The sequence below is a fragment of the Mastigoproctus giganteus genome, chromosome 11 (genome assembly GCF_048544385.1).
Source record: "Mastigoproctus giganteus isolate SK-2022 chromosome 11, ASM4854438v1, whole genome shotgun sequence".
NCBI lineage: Eukaryota > Metazoa > Arthropoda > Arachnida > Uropygi > Thelyphonidae > Mastigoproctus > Mastigoproctus giganteus.
The window spans coordinates 174,258,208-174,279,806 of record NC_143585.1 but is presented as its reverse complement, the minus strand read 5'-3'; the positions used below and the strand labels follow the sequence as shown (position 1 = coordinate 174,279,806).

The 21,599-nt window shown below is 39.1% G+C and overlaps 1 protein-coding gene across 2 annotated transcripts in view; it reads left to right on the top strand.

The window, feature by feature from the left end:
• The window catches only part of LOC150078580 (voltage-dependent calcium channel subunit alpha-2/delta-3-like), a 1,140,037-nt gene that overhangs the window by 391,232 nt on the left and 727,206 nt on the right, over positions 1–21,599 (top strand). For both annotated transcript variants that reach the window (XM_090384275.1, XM_090384274.1), the window contains exon 12: positions 3,008–3,086. In XM_090384275.1, the coding sequence (XP_090240401.1) occupies positions 3,008–3,086 (79 nt within the window). The remainder of the gene's footprint in view (positions 1–3,007; positions 3,087–21,599) is intronic.

Below are 21,599 nucleotides of genomic sequence, written 5' to 3'. Positions count from 1 at the left end.
CATGGACAAAAGAGCAATGGGACACCATCTTTTCTGAAAAATCAAAATTCAACCTTCATGACTCACATGGGTAGCGATGTGTCAGAAGACGAAAATTGGAGGCATACGATCCTGACTGCATAACACTGACTATAAAGTTCCCCTGGGGGATCAGATGGTCTGGGGAAGCATAACAAGCAAAGGGATGGGGAGAATTAAGGTATATTAACAGAATGGTGAATGCAGAAACCTACATTGCTATCTTGGAGGAGTGCCTGAAACCTGTTATTAGGGATCACCACACAGATGTCCCAATCTGCCTTTTTCAACAGGATTCAGCACCTCGCCACACAGCAAAATTGGTATGTTTTATGCTATTTAGATTTAATGATGAGTTTGACTTCTTGTCTCACAAGGCTTAAAACATATATACACCAATGTTTTCCCTTGTTTTTCTCCCTTAAGGTTCAGTCATACCTCAGAAATGCTGGCATTACAGTGTTGGACTGGCCTGGCAACAGTCTAGATTTGAACCTTATTGAAAATTGCTGGTACATAATGTTGTCTAAAATTGCTCAGAAGAAAGAGAACATTATAAGGGTGTGCCACCACGAAATACAACCATGTATCCAGAGATTGATTAACTCTATGCCAGATTGTTGCAAGGCTGTAATTGTAGCTCGAGGAGGAACAACAAAATATTGAGGACTTATTTTGCTGATTTACAGCATATAATACTGTTAACGTTAACTTTTCATTTCAGTTTCTACATGTAAATGCAATAAAATGTATGTTTGGTTGTCATGATTGCCATTTGCATGATTTTTTATATTTCCATTAATTACGCATTTGACCTTTTGGGAACCTATTTATGGCAATTAGGTATATCAGGTGAAGTCTTTTTATTGGATTTCATTCACAGAGATATATATTCATCTAACAAATGCATTGCGAACATTTCTGCAACCCACAATGCAGCACAAAACACATTATTTTCAAAATTCTCAAGTGATGCAGTTTTTATGTCCACCACTGTAAATGCCAATGAGCCTCCACTACATCTTAGGAGAAAAGTATTGCTTCTTAACTATGCAGCAAAATTACATAGCCTCCCTTCTTTAGAGATATATCCCAATGGATATATCTGTTAAGATACGAAACATTTATTCTTTCCAGAAAGTTATATTAAATTGTTATTTTACAAATATCTTAAAATGTGATAGTGCCCACATCATTCCAGATCTTACCTCCTAGAACGCCGACCTCTTTTGGTTGCAAAAATGCTCTTCATTTAGGATATTGCAACTGATGAAAAAACCACACAGACAGTGGTGATTTGTTACAGTATTCCATCCTTGTTTTAACAAATAAGTAAACTTAGGGTTGTAGTTCCAAGTTATTATCATTATTATTAGCCTATGGTGCAAGGAAGCCTGAGGCTTATGATGCACCAGCAAAAAAAAAAAAAACATTTCTGAGTTACCCTGTGAGAGAGAGAGAGAGAGAGAGAGAGAGAGAGAGAGAGATAGTCAGAAGCAGAAGGAAATCACCAAGAAAGAAAAGAATGATGATATCCTGCTGAGGACCCTGGGAATGCCAAGCCCATACTCACCAGATGTGAGACCCTGGGGTTCTTTTGATACCTCTCATGAATTTTCAAAGATATATTCTTATTTGTCATCAGCAATATATGATCAAGGCTTAAGTCCATCTTGGCAGAAACTAATTATTTGATCAAGGTTTAATTATGTGATCAACTAATTCAACAATATTTAACCCTCCCCCTGCCCTGCCCATCTTGTAGAAGTACAAAAGAAGGTTGAGTTTGGTTCCCATCTGGGAAGAAAGAGCTTTAATGGGCTTTAATTTCACTGTGACTGTATTAGTTTGTCTTTCAATAAGGGTTGTTTATTTATTCATTTATTTTTATAGAAACTTGGGAGTTTATCATCATAAAAAAAAAGGTAAACTGCACCCATTATCAATCCACTGCATTTTCCTCCTCAACAATTCATGTTTATCCTCATATAAATATGCAATCTGAGCATGTATAATACTAATTTAGATACATAATCTCCTAATATGGTTTTGTCTCCATCACCATTTTTTCTGAACAGCAGATATTGTAAATATTAAAGCCAAACATATTTAGCCGTTACATATTTCTTTTCACATAATTATTTTTTTATTATTCTTTATATTTGATTTGGCATAGTTTTATCATTCTTCAATATTAAGTTAAAGAACTTTTTTTTTTTTTTTTTTCTGTTTGTTTTTTTGTTTTTTAAGGCATCGAACATGTCTATAAGCAAAATAGTCACCACCTTTGTCCTCAGCTGCACTATAAGTGAAATTTACATCGCTATAATTTTCATTTTAGGGATGTCAATTTATTTCTGATACTTGCAATAGTTTTACTGCTGTTGCCATCTTATAGGAGATGGGCATATGCCTATCTGTGGAATATGCAATTTCATTATTTCAGTATATTTAAAGTTATATCAATTTTATAAAAAAAAAAATTTGAACCATTTATATTTTTTCATGAGTATTAAAGTTAAATCAAATGACAGGTTGTCTGTTCCCTATGTTTTCTGAGTAATCTGATTTGTGGTTGTATGGATGATTTAGTACTACTGCAAAGATGTTCAGTACTAACTGTAAGTTTTAAAGCAACCCAGTCATAATGATAATATTTTATAATAATTTTAAAATAATACTGGAGGTTGTGCCTCACTTAAAAGATAGTCTTTTCATTGAGGCACAGTATAATTAGAATTTTGCATAGTTATTAACTGAGAAAAGGACCTGCATTTTAATCACAATTAAGTGTATTTCATACTTAAGTGAAGTATGAAATTCACATAATTGTATTTTATACTTCACTTAAGTTTTAGAATGAAACAACATTTCATTTTTAAAAAAACACACAATTTTTCATTGTGAAACATTGTATGGTAAAAAAAATACTTCACCATATAATGTTTCATTCTCAAATTCCTAATTTATTTATTTTCTATGTTTATAGGTACGGGTATTTACCTATCTAATTGGGAGAGAAGTGACAGAAACTCTAGAGATGCATTGGATAGCATGTGCTAATAAAGGTGAAAAATTCTGAAGTGTATCATAATATGAGGTCTGATCAAAACTTTTGAAGGCTTTATTTTTCTAAAAAAATTAGTATATGACATTATTATATGCTGTCGCTCAGTTATCCTCCTCTGCATATAATATGCAAGCTTCTCGCATTCTTCTAAATTATGGAAACATTGCTGGAAGTTTGAAGATATCTCAGTTCAAATTCCTTCACAGACTACATGAAAATAGCATTTTCCCCTGTGAAATATTATTAGCGAAAAGTGATGTAAGAAGGCAAGCTTATGCAGGATCTGCCAAATAATCTTCCCACATATAAATAATCTTCCCACATATTTGAATAAATTCCCTTGAATTTATTCAAACTACTGACATAAAAAAAAGAAGGTAAATCTCTGCACATTTTCCTGCACCATCCTCCCTCAATTTGAAATTATGCTCACTCTTGTGCAGGGCCACTGCAACTCTATGTGCCGCCAGTAAGCAAAATCAAATTTGCTGCCCCAAAATATTTCAATTAAAAAATAAAATGAGGTTAAATAATTATTATTAATTTATTGAAAAAGAAAAGAATTACAACAAATCTCACATATATAATATAATGAAACAATAAACAGAAATAACAAAATCATTCTGACATTCTGGAAATAAACTTTAAATTCTAAATCGCAGTAATCGTACTCTATTGCAATAATAAAATAAAAGGAAAATTATACAGATTTATGTTTCCTTGCTTTAAGAGATGCGAATTTATTAATTATTTCATTTATGTTTATTTGTTCCAAAAGGTGATTTTCTATTGAAATTATTGAGACACTGTCAATCGTAAATAATTTTTGAATAATTTTGAAAAATGCATTCACCTGAGGCAACTGAAACTGATAAAGTCAGAAACAATATTAATAGTGACATATAAGGCAAGCTTATACAGCATCAGCCAAAAATTTTTAAAAAGGGGGGGGGGGAACCCATTTTCCCATTCATCTCTCCATCTGCTCCAAAAGTTTGTCCAGTTCTTCCTTGAATTTATTTAAGCTATCAACTTCCACAACGACAGATAGAAGTTTGTTCCAGCAATCAACCACCTGCTGGCTAAATGCAAATTTTCGAATATCTTTTCTACAACTGTCTTTCCTCAATTTGAATCTATGCATGCTCAGGTTCGTAAACTGAGCAAGAGGAAGAATCCCATCACAATTGAGCCTGCTCAACCCATTCAAGGCCTTATACACCTCAATCTGATCATCTCGCAGGCGTCTAGACTCCTGATGCTGCAATTTGCAGAAATTAAGCCTTTCTTGGCTTAATTTCTTTGTTCCCCTCATTTGCATAAATCCTTAATGCAACTGCTACATTTGGAAAAGTATCTTTAAACTTTCTTTTAAAAATATATTGTAACACTTCGGATGGAGTAGTATTGCCTTTAATATAAATTCTTAAGTTCTTCAGTAATGCTAAACCATCAATATCAGACTCATTATGATCAATGTCACTTAATTTAATAAGTAAACCTTTGCAAAGATTTAAGAAATCATTATATGATCATTTTTTTCAATTCAAATATATTATCAAATATTTTAAATATTTCTTCATGTATATATAAAGTGCTTTAGCATCATAATACACAGCCATTTCTGAATAAACAGAAAATTTTACTTATTCTCAGATAGGTACCACCTATCTGAGAATAAGTAACATTAGTCTTCGAACGAAATTTGTTCGCAGCTTGAGGCTCTAGCCCTAAATGCGCCTTAGTCTAAATATATCATACACCATCAGGCATCTCTCATATTGTGGAGTTATACTTCATAACTGTTTTTGCCATCATTGCATCACTTCGGTACCTACCCACTCACCGAAGAAGGGCCAAATAGCCTGAAACGGTGCCATCTGGGTGGTGGCACCTATCTGAGAATAAGTAACATTAGTCTTCTATTTAGGTGAAGCGTTACTTATTCGAAGTAGTGCAATATCATGGCAACTCGTTGTGAAGGTATTCACAATATGAGATATAACCCAAAACGATGCCGCCTTAAAAATTTTCTGTTTATTCAGAAATGGCTGTGTATTATGATGCTAAAGCACTTTATATATACATAGTCCAAATTTGTTCGCAGCTTGAGGCTCTAGCCCTAAATGCGCCTTAGTCATATTTCTTCATGTTCTTTCATATTTCTGAACCTTTCAGTTAACGAGAAAATTGTTGTGTCCATAATTTGAAAGAAAAAAATAATTTTGTTATGGATCCTGAATAGCTTCCTCTCTACTTTCATAATCGAAATGACGTCTTTTCAATCTTTTCCTTACAGTGCTTTCTTCTGGGAACTAAGCAGAAATTCCAATGATAGTAACCATATTATTCGCCAAATCGAGAATTTTTTGGAATGCTTCCTCTGTTCTATTTTCTTGAAAATATTCCATGATTTCCCGTTAGTAGGGGTGTAAGGCAAGGATGTTCCATGTCCCCCATGCTATTTGATTTATATGCAGAAGCAATGGTGAAAGAATTCAAAGAATAGCTGAAAGGAGGTGTAAAAATAGGAGGGGAGAAGATAAAGACAATAAGATTTGCAGATGACTGGATATTGATTGCTAATAATGAAGAATTACAGAGCTCCTTGCTCTGTATACGTAATAAAGGAGTAAAATATGAAGATTAACAGCAATCAAACCAATGTAATGTTAATTTGAAAGAGGCCAGGAAGAAGCAATGTAATATTAGATGGAATAATATTGGAACAGGTTGACAGATACAGGTACTTGGGAAGCATAATGACAGAAAATGGAAAAAGCCTGGAAGAAATAAAAACAAGAATTGCAATGGGCAAAGAGGCATTTAGTAATGGAAAAGAACTATTAAGAAGAAATTAAGAAAGCAAATAGTGAAAACATTAATAATGGCTCTGAAACTTGGACACTGGGAAAGAGGAGATTAGATGCATAGAAGCTTTCGAGATGTGGGTGTAGAGGAGAATGGAAAGGGTGAAATGGGTGGACAGAGTGAGTAGTGAGTAATGAGATTTTGAGGAAAGTAGAAGAGAGAATATTAGTAAAGAATTAAGAAGGAGACAAAATAACTTTACAGGACATGTACTGAGAAGAGAAAGCATGTAGAGGAAAGGGACTGAGCGGTAGATGTGTGGGAAGAGAACTGTTGGGAGGAGGAGGAGGAGAATTTGAATGATGGATTGGATGATAAGAGGAAATTATGCAGGAATTAAAATTAGAGCACAAGGTCGAGAAGCGTGTCAATGGAGCCCTGAACCTGCCAGAGGGCAGAGAACTTGAAGAAAAAGAAAATTTTATAACTGCAAAATATAAATATGAAACACAGATCCAGATAAACAACTTAACACGTCTGCAATTTCATGTACTATATTTATCTCAAATGAATTATTTGCCTGCCATGTTGAATACTGGTAAATGATGGAAGTCGCATTTATCATCTGATTGTATAAAACCAATCAGATGACCATCGTGACTTCTGGGTATGTGCGACAGGTGGTTGTTTAGGTTTTAAGAGTAACACTAAGTTGCAGAATGGTAATCCCTTTGGCTCTTAATTTGTGCTTAGCAGCAATACTTAATGACTCAACTGCCTGTAGGCCAGAGATTATACGTTCCCAGTAAAGTCTCTCGTAATCTGTTATTTGGAAATTTCGTCATATGGAAATTTTCTTCATTCTACTGAAACTATTATAAATGTAATTTACCCAGGGGAATTGTAAAATAATCGCTAAATAGAAAATTTCTCTATAAAGAAGTTTGTTAAACAGAGATCCAACTTGTATATGTCAAAAATTTTTTTGGCTCCTTCCTGAACTGCTGCCCATAAGCGACACTTACCTTGCCTACCCACTTCCGGCAGCCCAGCTCTTCTGTACAACCTTGTCTGAACAGGAGGAAGAATCACATTGGCTCTGAGCCTGTTCAATCCATTAAGAGCCTTAAACATTCCAATCGGATCGTTTCACAAGTGTCTAGTGCGGAAAGGTCAGGGAATGACCACCGCATATCCTCGGAGTAATATGGCCTTAGTTGCTAATGCTCCTAAATACCAAATAACAAACAACAACAAACAAGTGTCTAGTCTTGACCCACTGCAATTTTCAGAACTGAAGCCTTTCCTAGTAAAAGGACCCTAATATTCCCCTGACTAATCTTTCTGTTCTTTTCTGTATGGGCCCCGGGTGCCAAGCAAATTCGAAGTCAAGTGTTTCTATTGCGAATTAAACTGTGATTTTTCCCAGTGATAAGTTCTTTTTGAGTTATATCATTTATTATCAGCAGTTCATTTATAAACCAGTTCTATACTTGAAAAGCCTCAAGTAAGAACAAAGAGGGGAAATTCACCTTTCTTCTTTATTACATACATTTCTTTATTTACTAATCAATTAACTTTTCTATCTGCTTGACCTCCTTGCAGCACTGCTCCTGCCTCCTCGTGGTACAGCCAGAAACCTAGGAGGGGAAAGTTAACCCCTTGGGGCAAAAATGAGCTAATCATGGAATATGACAATTATCCTGCACTTAAGCAGCCTAGGTGCTCATCTAATACTGTTAGCGATGCTGATCATGAATCTAACTATGATGCAACAAAATCAAAAAGAATCCAGAACAGCCGAACAACCCAGAACAACAGAAATGCCCATCATTCCTTATCTTACTCTCTCTCTCTCTCTCTCTCTCTCTCTGTCAGATAAATCTTTGAGCACTTTATCTCCATTTCTCATACAGAAATGCTAAGAAAATGTGGCGGACTCTCCTAAAATGATGAGAAGACAGATCTGGAGACCTATTGGTTGAAACAGCGAGTCGTAAACATTCTGAGACTCTGCTGAATCTAACAACATTTGCAGGACTACCCATACAGGTAGGCCTCCAAATGTTGCACCCCACATGCAACATTAAACACCTCCAAGGGAGCAATTGCAGACTGGGATCTGATCAATGTAACAGAAGCTGAACTGGTCTAGGAACTGAAACATCAAAAAGTGATTCAAGTCAAATGCATCATGATTAGGAAAGATAGAGATCTTATTCCCACCCACATTATTCTGACATTCAAATCACCTATCTTACCATCTAGTGTCAAAGCTGGCTATCTGAACTGCCGAGTACAACCTTATATTCTGAATCCTATAAGGTGCTACAAGTGCCAAAAATTTGGTCACTCACAAATGGCTTGTAGAGGAAATCCTGTCTGTCCAAACTGTGGTTTCAAAAAACATTTGCAAACAGACTGTGATGCTAAAACATTGCACTATCCTAATTGCAGAGGCATACGTCCAGCCTATTCAAAATCATGTGATTTCTGGAAAACAGGGAAAAAAATCCAGAAGTACAGGTAGAACGAAATGTTTCATACAAAGAGGCTAAAAAACAAATTATGCTCAATACACCTAAAAACGCATATGCAGCACTAATGAAAAAATATCAATCAACGGCAACACAAACAGAATGATCAGTTCTCCCCAACCATATCAATTGCAGACCGGGCCCAATCTATACTGTCATTGTCGATGAAACCAACTCCTAAGGAGCAAAAGGTAGTAGACAGGGCCAACAACACCCTAGTTGCAGTTCCACCAGTCACACCACATAGATCATCAGATATTAAAAAATTAAAAACAGACTCAGCTCCAAATAGGAAGACAAATAATATCACTTTAGTAAACAAGGGTACTGATAATAATGTAGACCCAAATGAAGCTATCCTAGACCTTCATGCAGAAGATGACACAGATACTGGACACCAAAACTTTCCAAGAAGAAAGTGAAGCCCGATCGCCATAAACAGCCTGGGAATAAAAAAAAAGAGTCAGAAACATCCTCATGCAACAAAATCAAATAATGCATCATATCATACGATGGAACTATAGAGGAATTCACAGTAACATTGATGATATCTTTGAGCTAATCAATCATTATCATCCTACAGGCATCTGTTTACAAGAGACAAATTAAACACCACATGTTTTAGTTGAAAATTATACTCTTTTTAGGAAAGACAGAACTGTTACAAATACTGCTCATGGAGGGGGTAGCCATACTCCTAGATTCAAGAGTACCTTGCAGACGAATTCCCCTACAAACCTCAATTGAAGCTCTTGAGACGTGTATAATGATTAGTATTACTGTGACATTTGTCTCTCTCTCTCTCCCTCTCCCTCCTGCCCAGTCAACCCTATACCATTCATTAACTCGAAGATCGTATTCTGCAGTTGCCAACCCCTATCTGTTTATTGGGTGACTTCAATGGACACCATCCATTGTAGGGGGTGGGGTCTCCCAATGCAGACGGATGAGGACAACTCAATGAATTGCTCACTGACAGAAAAAAAAACCTAAATACTGGCTCACCAACTTACAACCATCTCTCTACAGGTACAACCTCTGCAATAGATCTCTCCATCTACTCTCTGTTCCTCTTTCCTAGTATTGAGTAGATGTCCCTTGACAATCCGCTCAGCAGTGATCACTTCCCAGTAATATCTAAAATTCAAACAGCACATTCCATAATTTCAGAAAAACTCATAAAATGGAAATTTTCCAAAGCAGATTGGGCAGAGTTCACTTTCCATGTGGCCTTTGATGACCACATCATCATAATCCCGCCAATCAAGACAGTTGCCGATCACATTGAAGCCAGGACAAATACTGACTGCTGCATCTATTGCTATTCCACAATCACAGTCAACAATCCATAGAAACATAAATTATTGGTGGAATGAAGGGTGTAAGTGCGCAAAAAAAGAAAAAAATATAGAGCGTGGAATTTTGTTTTGCAAATATCCTACCATGGTCAATCTTATAAATTACAAAAGATTTACAGCCAAGGCCTGTCACATTAGGAAGGAAGCTAAAAGAGACTTGAATTTGATTTGCAAGCTTGATTTATAAAAATACTGACACAAGAATAATATTGAGAAAAATCAAACAGCTAAATGGCAAATTTCCTCTATTATTCTCCCCACTTCTCAACTGGAATGGGCAGGAGCTATTTACTCCCACAGAGATAGCGAATACCCTAGGGACTGTATTTTCATGGTTGTCTGCCTCAATAGTATATGATCCATCATCCCAGAAGATCAAAGTATTAGCCGAAAAATCCCATTTTAACTTCAGATGTCTTCACCCCACAATCAACCACTTACAAAGCTTGAACTTCAATCTACCTTAAAAAACAGTGCTGCGGGCCCTGATGGAATATATTACATAATGCTCCAACACTTAGATAAAAATCAGTCTCTTCACTGCTCACCTTTTTCAATTGCATCTTTCTTGAACATTCTTTCCTCAGTTCCTGGAATCACTCCTATATAAAAGCAATTCCCAAACCAGGGAAAGGTCAGTCTATTCCTCAAAACTATAGACCCATTTCTCTCACCAACTGCTTAAGTAAAACCCTGGAAAAAAGAATTCACTGTTGACTTACTTGATTTCTTCACTCTAAAAACCTAATCTCTGATAATCAGTTTGGTTTCAGAAAAAATTGATCAGCACTGGACCTTATGGTCAAAGTAGAAACAAACATCAGGAATGCATTCATCCGAAATGAGCATCTCATCATGGTATGCCTTGATACCTCGACACACATGGTATTTTGGTATCCTGAGAGATCTGACTTCCTTCAGCACAGGTCCTTTAAAGATTTATACCAACAAGTCCTCTCCTAAACATATGTACAAGAAGAAGGGATCCCACAGGGCTCTGTGCTAAGTGCCACCCTTTTTTTTTTATGAAAACCCCAAACACGAAAGGTATTAGAACCTATAGTACTTAGTACCATGCTTGGGTTGGAGGTTGAGAAGATAAAAGAAGATATTTGTTGACATTAGACTTGAACTTCTGTAGACTGTAATTTTCAGGAAATTCGTATGAAGGAAGGTTGTTCCAGAAAACAGCAGTTGAATGAATAAACGAGGAAGATGAAAAGTTGGTCCTGTGAGTTTGAAGTTGGACAGTAAATGGATATTGGCTGGTGGCGGCACATGTTCACACTGTTTTGAAAGAGAGAGTGCAAATTATAGAAGTCAATTCAGAAGAACAATGCCCATGGAAGTAACTGTAGAAAAGGCATACAGCAGAAACAGTATGTCTATGAGACAGTGAGTGGAGAGACTCTTAGTTAATGACTCCTCTCTGTTAGAGAGAAGTCAGAGAGGAGTCATTAATTAACATAACTGCCCACTTCTGAATGAAATCTAGAAGCCTGAGAGAAGTTCTAGGGGCACTGCCCCAGATGTGGGAACAATATTCCATGGTAGGGCAGAGTTGCGATTTGTACAGAGTGAACAGCTGTTTGGAAGAAAAGTGACACCGAGAGCGAAAGAGAAAACCAAGTTTTTTAGACGCAGAGGAAGCAATATTTGTAATGCGCTTGTGCCAAGACAGATTAGAAGTTAGGGTAATCCCCAAAAGAGATATATCATCTTGCCTAGAAATCATAGTGTCACCAAAGATAAGCATAGAAGCAGAAGAATCCTTTTTGTGAGATATAAGACAAGACTGAGTTTTAGAAGGATTGAAATCAGCTAAGTTGTCTTTACCCCACTGGAGAATTACCTGAAGATCACCATTTAAGGAATTGGTAATGGATATTCGAGAAGTTGAATCTGATTGAGCAGGACAAGGTTTCTAAAAATGGAAAGTGGAATATAATTGGCTATCATCGGCAAAACTATGGATAGGATTTCCAGTCAATGGAAGAAGGTATTTAATATACAAGAGGAAAAGAGTGAGGGAAAGAACTGAACCTTGGGGGACACTAGCATTCATGGAGAAGTTAGAAGACAGAGAGCCATCAGTGAGTGATCAGAGAGAAAACTGGATAACCAATTACAAAAAAACAGTTGGCAAACCTTTATGCCAAACATGATCGAAAGCCTTTGAGCAACTGCTTATGTTTCACCAAACTTTTCCATTGAATTTGTCCATAAATGGGTAACATAAGCCAGAATATCACCAGTGGATCAACAATGACGGAATCCATACTGGAATTCGTTGATCAGACTGAATGTTTCTAGGTAGTTTAAGAGTTGGCGGTTAATTGATTTCTCCATTACTTTAGAAAGAGTAGAAGTAATTGTAATGGGATGATAATTGGATGGGAGAGATTTGTCACCCTTTTTTTAGGAACTGGCTGGATATGAGAAAATTACCAAGCAGAAGGAAAAACATCTTTGGAATAAGAAAGTGAAAAAAAGGCAGCAAAGAACAGGAGTAAGTTCAGGAGCACAGGTTTTGAGAACAAATGGAGAAATACCATCAGAACCTGCAGCTTTCTTTGCATCAAGATTCGTCAAAATCCTTCTGACATCCTTTTGATGCAAGACCACAGGAGTCATTGAATGAAGCATGTTGGGAGTGGTGAGAGGTGTTTTAACCAGATCGTTACTACATGAGTTGGAAGGAAAATGGGATGCTAGCAGGTCAGCTTTATCTTTAGCTGAAGTGACAACAGAACCATCTGGTTTTGACAGAGGTGGGAGCAGAGATAGGCAAAAGTTGTGGCCAATAGCTTTGGCTAGAGACCAGAATGCTCTCCTACCATTAGGGCAAGAAGTAGGTTTTCTACTCTTAGCCTATTCAAAATCTAGTTTGGACTGATTTATAACTGCTTTGCAAATATTGCGAGCTTTGGTGTAGGCAGAAAATGAAACTGAAGAATTGTAAAAAAGCCAATTACGATATACAACATTCTTCTCTTGAATACCCTTAGCACATTTATTGGAAAACCAAGGTTTAGATAAAGGATGAGATTTTAAAGTGGAGTGTGGAATAAAGGATTCCATTCCTACAAGAATAAATTTGCGGACACAATCTGAGCAAACGTTGACATCAGAAGTTTTGAAACAGTAATCTGACCAAGGAAAAGAAGAAAAGAAATCTTGCAGGTCACCCCATGTTGCATCCTTGTAATGCCAAGCAATACGAGGTTGGGAATAGCCACAAGAAAAAGGCTCCATGGGAGAAGAGACAATCAGCAAGTTGTGATCTGAGGTGCCTAAAGGACCACTCACTTCATCTGTGTACTTAGAAGGGTTATTTGTGAGAAAAAGATCAAGCTTGTTGGCTGTATGGTTAGGATTGTCCAGTATTCTTGAAGGTAAATGAACAATCTGTGCAAGGTCATTAGTAATTGCAAAAGCCTCAGCATCTCGACCAGCTGGGTCAGTGTGACTAGAAAACAGAAGCTAGCTGGAGTTGTGAACATTAAAATCACCAAGGAAAATTACCTCACTGTTAGGAAAGTTGGACTGGAGAAAGTCAAGTAGTAAAGAGAGAAAGTCAAAGAACTTCAAGTGATTAGTGGAGTTGGGAGAATGGTAGAGACAACAGATGAATTTTACACAATGAGGTAAAGATATTTTAAGCCAGAGCAGAGCGAAAAGAGGACAATCCTAATTACCAAGTCTCTGACAGGGAATATCGGAATGGACATATGCACAAGTACAACCTTTGAGGTGAAAGAAATCATACAGCGAATAATTTGGACAACTGAGATGAGCAGTAGTTGAATCAACCGATAACCGAGATTCTGTCAGAAAAAAGTGTATGGGGTTTGGCAGATTGCAAGTGGAAATGGACATCATTGAGATTAGAATTGAAACCATGTATGTTTGTGAAATGAACTAGGAAGTGTTTGGGAGGTTTAGATCTTTTCACAGATAAGCTTACTCTATTAGTTTGACAATTCATGGTGTATTCAATAGTAAAAAAAAGTAAGGGGGGCACATGCTGTATGAAGTAATGAAATTTTTAGATATGGCATACACACGGTAAGAATATACCCAGATAGATGCCCCCCGCATGCACACGCTACTTGGATTCCCTCCAGTTATTATCTGTCAGAGTAGAGATAGCTGATCTGGAAGTCTCCTAGAGGTTTGGTCCAGTGTACTAATTAGCAGCCAGCCTGCGAACACCATTTTACATCTGTATCCTCAAAATGTAAGGAAGATTGGATCTTGCCATGATGTTCATCATAATCTCAAAAGTCATCACTCATACTGCATTATGGAAGAGATGGGAAAGGGTTGACTGGAACTTAGCTCTGCAGACTAAACATGGTTTTCACCACTTCAAAAAGCAAAAAAGTGGTGGTATTGCACCGGACGATGAGAATCATCAACCACCTAGTATTGCCTGGTAACACAGAGGGGCGGCATTCCTCCATGTGGTGTGGGTGCCACTCTCCACCCTTGCTTACGTTGGTTCACACCTGAGTAGTTACCCACAGTGTGCTTGATGACTTCACCATCTTTTGCAGTCATGCAACATGAGGGTTATTGAAAGGCAATTACAGCATGCCATTGACATTTTTATTCTTGGGCAATGGCCAATGGATTTAGGTTCTCACCTCAGAAGACCATTTACATACATTTGTGTCGCAAATGTAACCTACACCTTGAACCAGAACTCAAGCTCGGACAAAACATCATTCCAGTAGCACCCAAGACAAAATTCTTGGGGCTCATATTCGATAAGAAGTTGACATTTTTACTATATATAAGTTAAATGCAGACAAAGTGCACGAGGGGATTGAACCTCCTATGTGCTCCAATAAATAGGATGCAGACTCTTCCAATAAATGGGGTGCAGACTTCTGCATTTTACTCTGCCTTTATCGTGCAATTGTGTGATCTAAATTAGACTATGTGACTCAAGTGTATGCATAAACTAAGAACAGTGTACTATGATGGCTAGACCCACTTCACCACCAAGCCTGTCCAGAGTTTATACGTCAAAGCAAGTTAACTGCCACTGTCCCTGTGATCAGGCCACACCTTGAGTACTGAGTACAGGAGAATGCCTGGAAGCCTCATTTTAGGAAGGATGTAGAGTTGCTAGAACAAGTACAGAGAAGGGCAACACGACTGGTGAGAGGAACAAAGGAGTGCTCTTACCAAGAGAGGCCTAAGTGTTGCAAGTTGCAGCACCTGTGAGATGATCTGATCGAGTTGTATAAGGCTTTGAATGGTTTGAGCATGCGGAATGCTGATGGAATACTTCCACTTGCTCAGATTAAGAATCCAAGGGAGGTATAGATTTAAATTGAGGAAAGGCAGTTGTAGAATAGATGAGGCGAAGTTTGCTTGAACAGACTTCCATCTGTTGTGGAAGTTGATAACTTAAATAAATTTAAGGCTGAACTAGACAAACATTTGGAGTGACTGGATGGGTGTAAAGGGAAGATGCTCGATGGATTGATGTCTGGGGAATTTGGAGGCTAGGGCAATAATTGGAAGTCTTCCTCATGTTCCGTGAACCAGTCTTGAACAATCCAGGCGGTGTGGCATGGCGCATTATCTTGCTAAAAGATGACACTGGCAGATAGGAGGACCGTTGCCATGAAAGGGTGTACCTGGTCAGCAATGATGTCTAACGGTACCAGGGGTTTCCCCCCTTCTCCGCATTGCTTTCATTGTAGGTGTAATAGTTCACAGTAAAGGCCAGAGATTTAAAAGTGTATGGATTTTGTAAGTGTAGTGTTATGTATCGTTGTTCTTCAGGCCATTTAGCCGCTAGACCCCTGCTGGGTCCAACACTGTTCAATTGTCTTGTGGAGGCATACCAGGTACCCAGTAATTTTAAATGCTCACTCTGTCAGGTCCTGCCACTTAATTTCCTGTGATTTCAGTAGAAAAAAAAGGGGGGGGGGGTAATCCTGGAATTGAGGTAAGACCGAAAGAGGTTTATGTTAATGCAGTTTAATTTTAGACGTTGTTGAATTTTGACATTGTGTGGGGGTCTATGCTGACAGTTTAGGCAGAGTGGGGGGGGGAGAGCCCAAAAATGGAGTAAAAGACAGGAGTATGGGAACAATAGAAAAGGCAACCCCAAAAAAATCAGTGGGCCAGGCCCCACCAGTAGAAGGGGGAGGCAGGTGAAGGACGAAGACAGAAACCCATATCCAAACGTTTAGTTAGGTGGTAGACGTCAGAGTGCCCAGCACATGGATGACTGGAACCAGGGTATCCCAGTAGAACGTTGCCCAAAGCATGACACTGCCACCACCGGCTTGTTTTCATCCCACAGTGCATCCAGGTGCCATCACTTCCCCAGGTAAATGATACACGCATACCTAGCCATCCACACGGTGCAACAGGAAACATGATTCATCGGACCAGACAACCTTCTTCCCATCACTCAAGGTCCAGTTTCGATGCTCACTTGCCCATTGTAGGCGCTGTCACTGGTGAACTGTGGTTAGCACTCGGAGCAGCCTGCAGCTATGCAGCCTCATTTTCAGCAGGGTTCGATGTACTGTGTGTTTTGACACATTTTTCCTGTTACCGGCATTCCAATTACTGGCAAGTCACGCCACAGTTGCCCTTCTGTTGCCACATACCATCCGGGTGAGCCTTCGCTCACCGCGAGCATTGATGAGCTGTGGTCGTCCAACGCCTCGCCAGCAGTTCGTGGGTTCCCTCCCTCCTTGGACCACTTTTGGTAGGAACTAACTGTGGCTGACTGTGAGAATCCCACCAGCCATGCCATTTTGGATCTGCTCTGACCCAGTCATCTGGCCATTACAATTTTACCTTGTCAAATGCACTTAAGTCCACTGCTTTTCCCATCTGAAGAACAAGAGTAACACTGATTAACTGAGCTCAGTATCAGTTGTTTTTTATACCGTGTCCTGACCTGAACATGTGCTGTAGTTCACCTGCAGTTGCTTTGATTTGCACAACATCTTGTTGGTCATAATGTTTTAGCTCATCGGTGTACAGTGGACAATCCCCTTGTAATCATAATTGCTCACCTCATAACTATGTGCTGGCTATTCTATTCTGCATTACTTTATCAAAAAGCATCCTGCTGTTTTAAACAAACATTATATCCCTTTGTTTACTTCTCATTTTCTTTCATAGTATCAAAAATGATTCTCCTTATTCTACTTTTTTTTTTCATTAGCATTAGTAGAGGCACATAATGCAAGAAAGCAAGCTTATGCAGCATCAGCCAAAATAAAAAAAATAAAAATAAAAAAACCTCTCCCATTTCACCCCTCCGTCCGTTCGAAATACATGTCCAGCTGAGCCTTAAATTTATTTAGGCTGTCAACTTCCACAACAAGGGATGGAAGTCTGTTCCACCAACCAACTACCCGCTGGCTAAAGGCAAATTTCTACACATCTATCCTACATCTGTCTTTCCTCAATTTGAATTTATGCCCTCTCAGGTGATTATTCTGAGCAAGAGGAAGAATCCCATCAGCATTGAGCATGCTCAAACCATTCAAGGCTTTATACACCTCTATCAGACACCTCAATCAGATCACCTTGCAGGTGACTAGTCTCCAGACACCGCAATTTGCAAAATTAAGCCATTTAGTATTAGCATTAGTACAGGCATTTGATGCAAGAAAGCAAGCTTATGCAGCATCAGCCAAAAAAAAAAAAAAAAATCCACTTCCACTTCACCCCCTCTGTTCGTTCGAAATACCTGTCCAGCTGAGCCTTAAACTTATTTAGGCTATCAACTTTCACGACAAGGGATGGAAGTCTGTTCCACCAACTAAACACACCCCCCTGGCTAAAGGCAAATTTCCGCACGTCTATTCCACATCTGTCTTTCCTCAATTTGAATTTATGCCCTCTCATGTGATTATTCTGAGCAAGAGGAAGAATCCCATCAGCATTGAGCAAGCTCAAACCATTCAAGGCTTTATACACCTCTATCAGATCACCTCGCCAGTGCCTAGTCTCCAGACACTGTAATTTGCAAAACTTAAGCCTTTCTTCGTAAGAGCACCCCATTGTTCCATTCACTAATCTTGTTGCCCTTCTCTGTACTCATTCCAGCAGCTCTACATCCTTCTTGAAATGAGGCCTCCAGACCTGTATACTCTAGGTGTGGCCTGACCATTGCCTTATACAAGGGAATAATCACCTCCTTATTCCTGCTAGAAAAATTCCTATATATCATTGACAATACACCATGAGCTACTCTTGCAGCCCACCTGCACTGCTCAGAGAACTTCATATTTGCCTGCACAACCACCCCAGGTCCCTTTCATTCTCTACGACTGTCAGTGTAGTACCACAGAGTTGATACATTGCTCTTTCCCATACAATTTGTATGTAGTACTTTACATTTGTTAATGTTAAACTTCATTTGCCACCTCTCAGCCCATCTGCTCAACCTTTCCAGATCCTGTTGCAGCAGCATAGTGTCAGTAGTGTCCTAGACAACCCTGCCAACTATAATAATTAATGATAGACACCAGCCAGGAATTAAACTAAAAATTTACTATACAATGAAATAATATACAATGAAATATGATGCAAATAAAATAAAACACTGATTAAATTATAGTTAAAATATAGTTAAAAACAATAAAATTAATTAAAATAAACTAGGTTAAAAGCGATAAAACATACAATCTGGAGCTTTCGGAGAACTGCCGTCTCCTTCTTCAGCATACTACCAGTGCTACAACACATCCTTAAGTAGCCGGTCCATGGCACTCATGCACGTGATCATCAGACACATGATCTACATTCTCCATGCGCGTATCGGAAATGGAAGTGGCTCGGGAGCGTGTCAAACAGAAACGGTCATCCCTTCTGAGGACAACTGCCTCAAACAGGGGGTGTAAACGGATCCCCCTGTCCCTATTAATAGTATTGTGACTGGATGAACCGATTCGCAAGCTCTCGAGCCACTTGCGTTCCCAAAATCCATGGGCGCGGTCGGTAATGACCGCGTCTTCAGGGGAGATCCGATGCTGCTTTTCCCAGAAATGCTCTGCCACAGCAGACCTCGCATAGTTAGCAGTCTTGATAGCGGTCGTGTGTTCCCCCAGACGGTCCTTTAAACGTCGGCCCGTTTCCCCCACATAACACTCCTCACAATCCGGGCACTTAATCTCGTAGACCACATTGCTGGTATGGTCCTGGGCTACGGGATCTTTAACTTGGGATATCACTGTGTGCAACCTCCGACCCGGAAGTTGCACACAGCGAGTCTGGCACTCCCGCAATGCCCGTACAATACGTTCTGAAAGGCCCGGATAGTAAGGAATGTATGCAGTAGCCACAGGGGCAGGCCACTCCCTACGATTGGACTCAACCCTATGAATATATTTGTCCAAGACCCTCTGGGGGTATCCACATTTCCTGAGGTCTGCCGTGACTTTGCAAATTTCTATTTCCTTTTCTTCAGGGGTACTACAGTGGGTCCCCACCCTATTCAACAATGCCCTGGCTACACTGTTCTTATGATGACAAGCCTGTGCTGAGCTATAATGAACAAATTGGCCACGGCACATAGGCTTTCTATAGATCGTTGTTTTTAATCTAGATCCATCTCTGCTCACCAAGACATCCAGAAACGGGAGGGACCCAGCTTCTTCCACCTCCGAGGTAAATTGTATAAATGTGGAAAAGCTGTTGAGCATATTGAGCACCTCATCTTCCTTTCCCTTTTTTAAAATAGTGAAGGTATCGTCCACATATCTCCTCCACTCGCGCATGGGGAAATTCAACTGATGAAACACCCTAGTTTCCAGTTCCTCCATTGCCAAATTGGCCACAATGGCACTGATGGGGGAACCCATGGCCGTGCCATGGACCTGCTTATACATAACTTTTTGAAACACCATGGTAGTGCTTGCGAGGCAAAATTCCACACCTTTACAAATATCATCAATGCTTAGTAAAGATCTAGCACTAAAGCAATCATCTCGTTCCAAGGCCGATCTTACACAATGCACCCCATGTTCAATGGGGATACATGTGAACAAGGATACCACATCAAACGAAATCATGAGTTCGTCTTCACCTATAGATTGGCTTCTTATAAAGTTCACAAATTCCTTGCTGTTTCTGATTACTAAACTGGAGCGTCCCACTATAGGAGAGATGACTCCAGCTAAAAATCCAGATAAAGCATAAGTGGGACTACCCACAAATGATACTATAGGTCTCAACGGAATGCCCACCTTGTGCGTCTTTGGGAGGCCATAAAACCGAGGTAATCGACAACCTGAGGCATGAAGAGACCAATAAACTTCTTTGGTTATTTTACCAGCCTTATGCCATCCCTGTATAATGTTGTTGACTTGTCTCTCCAAACCAGCTAACGGATTTCGATGGGTAACTTTATATATGTTGCTGTCCTGTAAAAGATCCAGAGCTTTTGCACAATAATCATCCTTATTCAGTACCACTGTGGATCTGCCTTTGTCGGCAGGTAACATTATGATATCCTCATCTTTTCTGAGTTGTCTTAATGCTCTTTCATGTTTATGACTGAGATTAGAATGTGCTGTCCTGGTCTGACTCAAAATAGCCGCAACCCTAACCCGTATCTCATCAGCTTGGGTAACAGGTAACTTGTTGATGGCTTTTTCCACTCCCATAGCTATCTCTGCAATGGGAGGTCTGGCAGGAACCAAAGCAAACTTTGGACCCAGGCTCAATACTTCCTCCTGTTCTCTAGTAAATTGTTTGCCACTAAGATTATGAATAAAGTTGCCAGTATCCCTATTACGCACCACCACGGATTCCTCTAACAATCTATTAAATTTGTTGATTTGCCTGCGCTTATAAACCTCAGCAACCCTAGTTGCTTTATCTGCCACTACTCTCAAGACCAACGCACCATGCACTGGGGTTAAATTGGTACTGATGTATTCCAACTTCAGTCCAATGCGACTTCTAATACCTCTCAGATCATTATGTAATTTAGAAATCCAAATACTTAGAACTTTTCTTTGATAGATCTTAGTAACTCTCCCCAGATGGTCATCATTGAAAGGCATTCTCACCCGAAAGCCATGTGGAACCAGCTCATGTGTTTTGCACCTATGAGCAAATCTCAGATGTTGCTTCTGTTTAGCTTCAGCTATGCTAATCTTCTGGTACTCGCGGATGTGTCGAAGCATCAAATGGCCATAATTATTCACTATATCTTGAAACAGGCCTATGGGGCTGGGAATTTCCATACTATAATAATTAATGATAGACACCAGCCAGGAATTAAACTAAAAATTTACTATACAATGAAATAATATACAATGAAATATGATGCAAATAAAATAAAACACTGATTAAATTATAGTTAAAATATAGTTAAAAACAATAAAATTAATTAAAATAAACTAGGTTAAAAGCGATAAAACATACAATCTGGAGCTTTCGGAGAACTGCCGTCTCCTTCTTCAGCATACTACCAGTGCTACAACACATCCTTAAGTAGCCGGTCCATGGCACTCATGCACGTGATCATCAGACACATGATCTACATTCTCCATGCGCGTATCGGAAATGGAAGTGGCTCGGGAGCGTGTCAAACGAAACGGTCATCCCTTCTGAGGACAACTGCCTCAAACAGGGGGTGTAAACGGATCCCCCTGTCCCTATTAATAGTATTGTGACTGGATGAACCGATTCGCAAGCTCTCGAGCCACTTGCGTTCCCAAAATCCATGGGCGCGGTCGGTAATGACCGCGTCTTCAGGGGAGATCCGATGCTTCTGAGGTCCTCAGAAGGGATGACCGTTTCTGT